Source organism: Trichechus manatus, unplaced genomic scaffold, assembly GCF_000243295.1.
Source record: "Trichechus manatus latirostris isolate Lorelei unplaced genomic scaffold, TriManLat1.0 scaffold00028, whole genome shotgun sequence".
Classification (NCBI taxonomy): Eukaryota; Metazoa; Chordata; class Mammalia; order Sirenia; family Trichechidae; genus Trichechus; species Trichechus manatus.
The window spans coordinates 19586427-19596369 of NW_004443964.1; the positions used below are offsets into that span (position 1 = coordinate 19586427).

General features: G+C 36.8%; 1 protein-coding gene across 8 annotated transcripts in view; it reads left to right on the forward strand.

Annotated features, from left to right (window-relative positions):
- The window catches only part of CDC27 (cell division cycle 27), a 72190-nt gene extending 63089 nt beyond the window's left edge, over positions 1–9101 (forward strand). For 2 of the 8 annotated variants that reach the window (XM_023729390.1, XM_023729389.1), the window contains 3 exons: positions 5034–5108; positions 6179–6335; positions 7528–9101. In XM_023729390.1, the coding sequence (XP_023585158.1) occupies positions 5034–5108; positions 6179–6335; positions 7528–7610 (315 nt within the window). In that variant the 3' untranslated portion in view covers positions 7611–9101. Of the gene's footprint in view, positions 1–5033; positions 5109–6159; positions 6336–7527 lie in introns of those variants that run through there. The other 6 variants (XR_002823715.1, XM_023729386.1, XM_004374247.2 and 3 more) reach the window with 6 other exon arrangements.
- Positions 9102–9943: the final 842 nt, after the last annotated feature.

Genomic DNA, 9943 nt, shown 5'->3' on the forward strand with positions numbered 1-9943 from the left:
TATTCTCTGCTTTCAGCCAGGATCCATCTGACATGAGCAATGATAACCCTGGTTCCATGTCCTCTTCTGAATCCGGCCTGAATTTCTGGCAGTTCCCTATCAACATACTGCTGCAGCTGCTTTAGAATGATCTTCAGCAAAATTTTACTTGCATGTGATATTATGATATTGTTCAATAATTTCCACATTCGGTTGGATCACCTTTCTTGGGAATAGGTGTAAGTATGGACCTCTTCCAGTTGGTTAGCCAGGTAGCTGTCTTCCAGATTTCTTGGCATAGACAAGTGAGCACTTCCAGCACTGCATCCATTTGTTAAAACATCTCAATTGATATTCCGTCAATTCCCGGAGCTTTGTTTTTTGCCAATGCCTTCAGTGCAGCTTGGACTTCTTTCTTCAGTACCATCGGTTCCTGATCATATGCTGCCTCTTGAAATGGTTGAACATCGACCGATTCTTTTTGGTATAATGACTCTGGATATCCCTTCCATCTTCTTTTGATGTTTCCTGTTATCATTTAATATATTTAATATTTTTCCCATAGAATCCTTCACTACTGCAACTTGAGGCTTGAATTTTTTCTTCAGTTCTTTCAGTTTGAGGAATGCCAAGCATGTTCTTCCCTTTTGGTTTTCTATCTCCAGCTGTTTGCACATATCATTGTAATGCTTTGTCTTCTTGAGCCGCTTTTTGAAATCTTCTGTTCATTTCTTTTACTTCATCATTTTTTCCTTTTGCTTTAGCTACTTGATGTTCAAGAGCAAGTTTCAGAGTTTTCTGACATCCATTTTGTCTTTTCTTTCTTTCCTGTCTTTTTTATCACCTCTTGCTTTCTTCATGTATGATGTCCTTCCACAACTTGTCTGGTCTTCGGTCATTAGTGTTCAACGTGTCAAATCTATTCTCGAGATGGTCTCTAAATTCAGTGGGATATACTCAAGGTCATACTTTGGCTCTCGTGGACTTGTTCTAATTTTCTTCAGTTTCAACTTGAACTTGCATATGAGCAATTGATGGTCTGTTCTGCAGTCAGTCCCTAGCCTTGTTCTGACTGATGATATTGAGCATTTCCATCTTCTCTTTCCACAGATGTAGTCGATTTGATTCCTGTGTATTCCATCCTGCAAGGTCCATGTGTATAGTTGACATTTATGTTGGTGAGAAAAGGTATTTGCAATGAAGAAGTCATTGGTCTTGCAAAATTCTATTATGCGATCTCCGGCATCATTTCTGTCACCAAGGCCATATTTTCCAACTACCGATCCTTCTTTGTTTCCAACTTCCGCATTCCAATCAGCAGTAATTATCTATGCATCCTGATTGCATGTTCGATCAATTTCAGACTGAAGAATTTGGTAAAAATCTTCAATTTCTTCATCTTTGTCCTTAGTGGTTGGTGCGTAAATGTGAATAATAGTCATAGTAACTGGTCTTCCTTGTAGGCGTATGGATATTATCCTATCATTGACAGTGTTGTACTTCATGATAGATCTTCAGATGTTCTTTTTGACGATGAATGCAACGCCATTCCTCTTTAAGTTGTCATTCCTAGCATAGTAGACCATATGGTTGTCCGATTCAAAATGGCCAATACCAGTCCATTTCAGCTCACTGATGGCTAGGATATCGATGTTTATGCGTTCCATTTCATTTTTGATGATTTCTAATTTTCCTAGTTTCGTACTTTGTACATTCCACGTTCCAGTTATTAATGGATGTTTGCAGCTGTTTCTGCTCATTTTGAGTCATGCCACATCAACAGATGAAGGTCCCAAAAGCTTGTCTCCATCCACATCATTAAGGTCGACTCTACTTTGAGGAGGCAGCTCTTCCCCAGTTGTCTTTTCAGTGCCTTCCAACCTGGGGAGCTCATCTTCAGGCAGTATATCAGACAGTGTTCTGCTGTTATTCATAAGGTTTTCACTGGCTAATTCTTTTCAGAAGTAGACTGTGAGGTCCTTCTTCCTAGTCTGTCTAGGAAGGGAGTGGGGTGTTAAAAATGCACCATATTAGCTCCCTACAAACTTACATACTTGCCTAAAAAACCTATAGCCTTTTAAACAAATACACTGCCTGTGATAGTGTGTGTTTGTGTGTATGTGTGTGTTTTGCCTTCTTTTTATCCCACTTTTTATTACAGAAATTTTCAAAACAACACTATAGTTGGTAAAATAAGAGTATAATGAATCTTCATGCACCAGACTACCCAGTTACTTTCCGCACAGTTGTTGTGTGCTGTTGAGTCAGTTCTAACTCAGCGACCCTGTAGAACAGAGTAGAACTGCCCCATAGGGCTTCCTAGGCTGAAATCTTTACTGGAACAGATCATGAGGTCTTTTCTTCTGAGGAGCCACTGGTAGCTTCCAACTGATGACCTTTCAGTTAGCAGCTAGCACTTTAACCATCGCACCACCAGGGCTCCTTACTTTCCACATAAAGTTTTTAAGTAACTTCTTAAATGTCCCCTAGAATGCCAACAAAAAATTTATAAAAGCCAAGAGATTACATTTGGCCTTTAGTTAAGGGGGAAAAAATTATTAAACTTTTTTGGAACTGTGAAATAGGATTGGTTCCTCATTCTTACACCCTTTTAGGAGAAATAAAACTAAAGTCATATTAAACCAACCAAACCAAACCTGTTGCTGTTGAGACGCTTCCGACTCATAGCGACCCTATAGGACAGAGTAGAACTGCCCCATAGGGTTTCCAAGGAGCTGCTGGTGGATTCAAACTGCCAACCTTTTGGTTAGCAGCCAAGCTCTTAACTACTGTGCCACCAGGTCTCCAAAGGATGCTCATACTAAGGATGCCAATAAAGAAAGCAATTTCCTTATACTATCTAAATTCTGTAACTCTGATACCCTTACTAGCCCACCATCTTTGATCACTGGTTTACTCTTTCTTTGTTATTTTTTCTTTATATGAAAGCAAATGTGCCTTATAAACTTAAGCTCCCTCATTCATGGATGAGAACTATGAACAGCTCCGTACTTCTGTAGTTCTTTTTCCTATTTTTTTTTTAATTGTTTTTAACCAACCAGGCTTATACTACTATAGTAAGCATCATAATGCCCCACAAAAGATGTGTACACCCTAATCGTCAGTACCTGTAAATATATCTTACATGGTAAAAGGGTCTTTGCAGATGTAATTAAGGATATGAACCTTGAGATAGGAATTAATCCTGGATTATTCTCATAGGCCCAATCTAAGCACATAAATCCTTAAACATGGAGGACCTTTCCAGGCTACAGAGAATCAAACTGACTCACAGCAGCTTAAGAAGGACCCAACCAGCTGTTTCTGGCTTTGAAGATGGAGGAAGGGGGGTTACAAGTCCAGGAATACAGGCAGCCTCTAGAAGCTGGAAAGGCAGGGAAACAGTTCTGTCCAGAAAAGAGGGCAGCCATGCTGACGCCTCGATTTTAGCCCAGAGAGACATGTGTTGAACTTCTAACCTACAGAACTGTAAAATAATAAATCTGTGTTGTTTTAAGCCATCAGATTTGTAGTAATATGTTACAGCAGCAATAGAAAACTAATACAATTACACATGCTGTTCTACAACTTGCTTTTTTCATTTAACACTCCCCTGTTAATAGTTGGAGCCCTGTTAATAGATAGCGGTACTTTTTTTTTTTTTTTTAAACCTAACCTGCAAGGGATTTTGTTTACTACAAAGAGGCACAGGGAAGAAAACCAAAAGATAACCTCTGTGGACATTAAAGGGAAATAAAGTATAATGTTCATAATACTAGAAAATTTAAAAAGTAGAGAAAGCTACCAAATGAAAAATAGAAAGCTCTCCCCTCATTCCCTCTATCATCTCTTCCCCAAAGGTAAACCATTCTTACCTAGTTTGAGGGCATATATGTATTGATTTCTGCCCGGGGGAAAAAAAATTATGCATATACTCACATCAATGTATTTGTAAAATATGTATGCATATACCCACTTAACTGTATGTGTGGCATGTGTGTTTTGACTCAGAAAGAAATAGTACAGTACACAGTACTGTACATCTTGCTTCTGCTTTTTTTCCACTTACAGTTGAGCACCTACAGATGTACCTCATTCTTTGTAACAACTGCACAGTGTTCCATAGAGTATGGACCATAATTTATTTAACTAGGCTGCAGTTAGGCACTTTGGTTGTTTTTAGTGTTTTACAATAACATGATACCGTGGGGTTGATTGTTCTTATATAGATTACTCAGTGAACTTTTTTGAGTATATCCCTGGTGCAAATTCCTAGCAGTGGGATTGCTTAATCAATGGTTACATGTACTTTTTAACTTGATAGATAATGCTGAATTGTCCTCACAAACAGATTGCGTCAATTTACACTTCCACCCTCAGTGATCAGGATACCTGTTTCCCCTCACTCATGCTAATTTTATGTAACATCAGATTTTTATTTTTTGTCCCTTTTCTAGATAAAAAAAATGAAGCAGAATCTCATTTTTGAGGCCAGTTTTAATGGTGATCTCCTTTAAGTACAAATTTAATTCTTTCTCTTGTCTTTTCTCTCAGTCAACCTACGCTTTAGCAATGAGTGGTCACAAGATTATAGACAGCTTTAACTCAATTCAGAAGGTTACACTTTAGCCTCTTCACCAGTAGTTGAAATGGCAGGTTAGTATTCAAAGTTAGTGGTTGCATCAGGGAGAAGAGCCATTCACAGAACTTCAGATTTGTTTTGTTTTGCAACTTAATTTTCAAAGCACTTTTACACACAGCAAGGATTGTCACCACCTACATATTTCACAGAGAGATTTTGTGTGTGTGTGTGTGTTTTCAGTGTACTTTTGGTGAATGCCTGCCATTTCTTAGTCCCTATTGTCATAGGTATTTTTCATGCATTCTTTTTCACAACAAGAATTAATGTAGTAAGGAAGTACATTGATTAAGATTTAATAAGCTTTTATTAAGATGATTTGGGAAATCTAATAAATAAAAACACTTGCCTAGTCAAAACTTTGTAAAATTTTGCTATTCTAAGGGTTTTTTTGTTTTGTTTTTTCCCCCCCCAGTCTGCTTTACAAGAACTTGAAGAACTGAAACAAATTGTTCCCAAAGAATCCCTCGTTTACTTCTTAATAGGAAAGGTAAAGATTGGGGCCATAGTCCTAAACTGTGACTTTCATAGCAAATATTAACTTTTGAAGAATAAATATGACACTGGTTGTACAACATTTATCAAACAAATTCAACTAGAACTCTGAACTAAGTGTTCTGGGAACAAAAAGTGGATTTAGTTTTAATATTTAAGAAGGTGATATCCTAATGAAGGAGCAAAAACACACATTCCCAAAATCCTAACCCTACTATGGTATTAGAAGTAGATTAGCACTGGCAGCCCAAGACCAATAATGAGTTCATAACTGAGACTACCTCATGGAAAGCCCTGAGTTTCTGATTCACAATAAGATATTTAGAAATCCCCAAGAAGAACATTAATGGTACTGTGTTGCCATGATTAGAAGAAAAAGCTACTACATTTTCCAAGACTAAACAGGACTTTACAGACTGGGCCCCCAGATGCCAGTTGGTTAAGGTAGCTAGAAATATTGGACAGGTGTTGAGAGCTGATATAACTGCATTTAAAACCAATGTAAATGAATGCTAATAAAGCAGCTTAGAGTCTACTTCTGCCCATTGTCATTGTTCCAGTATCAGAGTTAGATTTATTGGAAGCTCAGCACCTGAGATAAAACCAGTTGCCCTTGAGTTGATTCCAATTCATGGCTACCCCATGTGTGCAGAGTAGAACTGCACACCAGAGTGTTCAATGCTGTAGCCTTTTGGAAGCAGATCTCCAGACCTTTCTTCTGAGGTACCTTTGGGTGGGTTCAAACCACCAACCTTTTGGTTAGTAGTTGAGCGCTTAATCATTTGTGCCACCCCGGGACTCCAAGAACACTGCTCCATAGGGTTTTCAATGGCTGTGATCTTTCAGAAGTAGATCACCAGGCCTTTCTTATGTGGTGCCTATGTGGATTTGAACTATCAACCTTTCGGTTAGTAGTCAAGCACTGAACCATTTGCGCCACCCAGGGAAATCCAGAATAGATTAGAACACATTAATCAGGAGCCTAATTTAAATGATAAATGTTTAAGATTTTATAGTTGAAGCTCACAACTTAATGAAAAATGTAGTGCTGCTGTTTATTTTTAGGTTTACAAGAAGTTAGGTCAAACGCACCTCGCCCTGATGAATTTCTCTTGGGCTATGGATTTAGATCCTAAAGGAGCTAATAACCAGATTAAAGAGGCAATTGATAAGCGCTACCTTCCAGATGATGAGGAGCCAATAACTCAAGAAGAACAGATCAGTGAGTATCATCCATATGAATTAGGCTTGTATATGGTTACTGAAACCAGAGATCTAGTGAAAAACTACATCAAAATTCGGTAAAATGAAACATATTTCTTTATGACAGAGTAAACAAATTTTTTGAGTATTCAGAAAGCTACCTTTTGCATAAGAATTTGTGGGCTACTCTTTTTATTTTTCCAACTGTGGTGTATTCTTTATAGCAAATGGAATTTTAGGGAAATTGAACAGGGTGAACAGGTACATATGGAGTCAGGTAATTAATCTCAAGTCAGGATCTAGTTTGCTGTGTGATGTTGACAAATCCATTGCTGATTTTTACCTAGGCCTCAATTTACATTTGAATGTATATCTATTGCCTACCTTCTCTCTTCATAGAAGTGTAGTAGACAAAAGATATTTTGAAAGTATGCTGAAGACATTATGAGTACTAAGTAAATGAGTAAATCTGTAGTAGTGGCTATTAAAATTCTTTGAGACACCAGTAAATCCAAAATCCAAATATATGGCTAATATGTGTAAATTTAGGGGTGGGGAAAAGAAGAGGGAACAAAAAATTATACTTTAAAGCAGTAAATAGTCTATCTCTAAACAGAGTGTATGTCTTAAAATAATTAGAACCAAGATTCAGCGTATCAGTATTTTTTAAAAAATAATTGAGAAACTTCTAATGAGATAAACTAAAATGCTTTTGTTCTAGAAAACTTGGTGGAAGGTTTCTAATTGAAATTATAATTCCTATAATCCCAATAACTTATTTTTTGAAGGTTATGTTCTTTATTTCTGTGGACTAGCAAGGACTAGCCCCAAAGTAGAGCCGATGATTGGGGGTAGCGGGACGTTAGTCTTTTTTTATGTCTTAGAGAACTATCATGTGTAGAATGTTCTTTTGATTAAACATCTAAAATTGATGCCCAAGCACCTAGGACAGGAATAAGGAATTTATTAGGGAGAAGCAGTTTTGGTAGTTAAAACCCTTAAAGTTTAAGTATGATAAAGTAATCTCAGACATCCTGTAAAGAACTTGAATTGCATTTTATTAAAAATGAGGATTTGGGCCTTTTTAAGGGCCTTTACTTAACACTTTCATCTCAGTCTGAATGTAATACAGTTTTCCTTACTTGTTTTCATGAATCAAAAAGAAATACTTGTCAGATACCTTACTGTAGACTTTTGTTTTGTTTTTAAAGTGGGAACAGATGAATCCCAGGAGAGCAGCATGACAGATGCAGATGACACACAACTTCATGCAGCTGAAAGTGATGAATTTTAACTTCTGGAAATCAGACTTTTGCAACTGGATGTGTGACTAGTGCTGACATGTTACTTGTCCCTCCAAATACTGAGTCTTCACTCTTGAGCCGGCGGTGTCATCATCCATCACTTATACCATGAGTGTGCCACTTTCATTGGACCCTGACTGTACACAGAATGAAAGGCAGTGCAATATTTAGCTGCTAACAAGACTGGCTCTTTCACCAGTATGAATGACAATTTAGGGGAGTAGGGTGGGGGACTTTCTTTTCTTTTTTTCTTTAACCTCCCTTTGTTGGAAAGCTATCATGGAAGGAAGAGTTATGTTTTATCTTGAAAGAACCATTAGATAGGGAAAATAGTGATGAACCAGAATTTCTTGGCCTTTTTTCCAAAATTTTGTCTTTATTTGGTTCTGTTCTTGATAAACAGAGTGACTGACCTTCATTTCTAGGTTCTTCAAGAATGGTGTTAGCAAGTGCCAGAAGGAACAATAAAAGACATTGCCTATAACAGAGTAACTTGATTGCCAAGGAATGTAAATTACCTTAAACTTGCAGTGTCTCCCATAAACAAATGTAATGGGTATATTGGGACTCATGTGTAGGAATCAAATATCCTTCCATATAGTGTACACTTATTCTTGGCAAGAGTGCTTTAATGTCTAACCAAGAATTTAATTTATTCATCCTGCTTCACAGTGTTGATCATTGTTATCTTGATATTGAAAACTGTAAAGTTGATCCTTAACCATATTGTCTCTTCTCTTTGAGCTCTGTGGGATCACCTTTAACATTCAGAGGTGATATCGTGGTTGCCCACTGAAAAGCGAAAACAAGGCCCTTAATAACCATTTAAGTTCACCATAAGAATCAGTATGAGAACACTAAAGTGGAGAGACTTGAAGAGATCATGACAGTAAAAGCCTTAATACAACCATAACTGCACCTACCTTGAATCTATATTTGTTCAAGACAGTATCCCTTTGACTTTTCTAACCTTTAAACAGGGTGCAAGAATATGTGGTTACCTTTGGTTAAGGTCGTATCCATTCTTTTCAGCTCTCTGCTTTTGATTATTTTCAGTAGTATCGGTCACCAAAACATTTACTAAGAGATTGGGTTTAGGATACTGGAAATTTTTAGTTGGGGGGAAAAAAAACATTCTTATGAAGGAGACATAAGTTCTCTCCTGAGTTTAATTCATAATATAGGTTGGTGTCTTTCGGAAATGGCCACAATTTTAAAGTTCTAATTACGCATAATAAATTGAGAATTATTGGAATTTCACAGTAACATTTAAACAGTCTTAAATTGTGTATCTCCTTTATTTTAATTGTTGAAAATTTTAGAGAAACTTTAGTTAACATTTTATTAAGTGCCAATTTCAGAATAGAACAAATTATAGTTTCTTAATGAATGACAGGCCTACAGTTATTATTTTGGATTATTTGACGAAGGATCTACTGGTTATCTGTGTTTGTTAGTCAAACTGTGAAAATAAGGTGGATTACAGAAGATTTGGAAAAAATTTTAACCTGTAGATGCAGTAAATTTCTACCATTTGCTGTTAATCTGCTCATTTTTGAACATGGATTAGATACCATTATAAATGAATTCAAATCAGAATCCTGGATTAGGTGTTGGGTGCCAGACAGGTGTTAAACAAAATTTCCTTCCTAAATCTATGTGCTACTTTAAAAAAACACTTATAAGGAAAGATTGGGAGTAAGTGAGTATCATTAAAAATTCCCACAGGCTAATGCTTGGATTCTAACAAATATTCCACTTTATTACCTGTTAGTTCTCTAATATTTAATTTTAGATTCTTTTACTTTTTTAATTGGCAAATCATAAGCCAGCTGTATAACCGTATCAAATCTAGAGTTTCATAGAAAGCTTCAACCTGAGCTCTGTGTTACAGAGCCTGGAGAAAACTAAGCTCATAACGTAATTTGCCGAAGTATAATTAGTTATCTTTTTGTAGTAGGAATTTATGTCCTGTGCCAGAGGTGAGAATATTTCTGGTACTGATTTTGAGACCAAGGGTAAAAGGATGGTTGTAGAGGGCGTACCATGGCAATGGCTGGCTGAGGGAAACTCCCAGCCCAATCTTGGCCTAATTTTTTTTTTCCCTCACACCTACTTTCAAAGTCATTTAGTTGTAGGGAGCCTTATTTCTCACCTAGTAACTGTTTCTGGCTACTTTGTTTTATTTGTTTCACATAGAATGGGGATCAAACAACCAGAAGAGGAAACACATTTTGATCCGGCAAAATGTTTCTTCTAATTTCAGACGTTACTTTGAAGGAAAGTGAAAATCCTAAGTACTTTGACATCCTTTTTTCTGTGT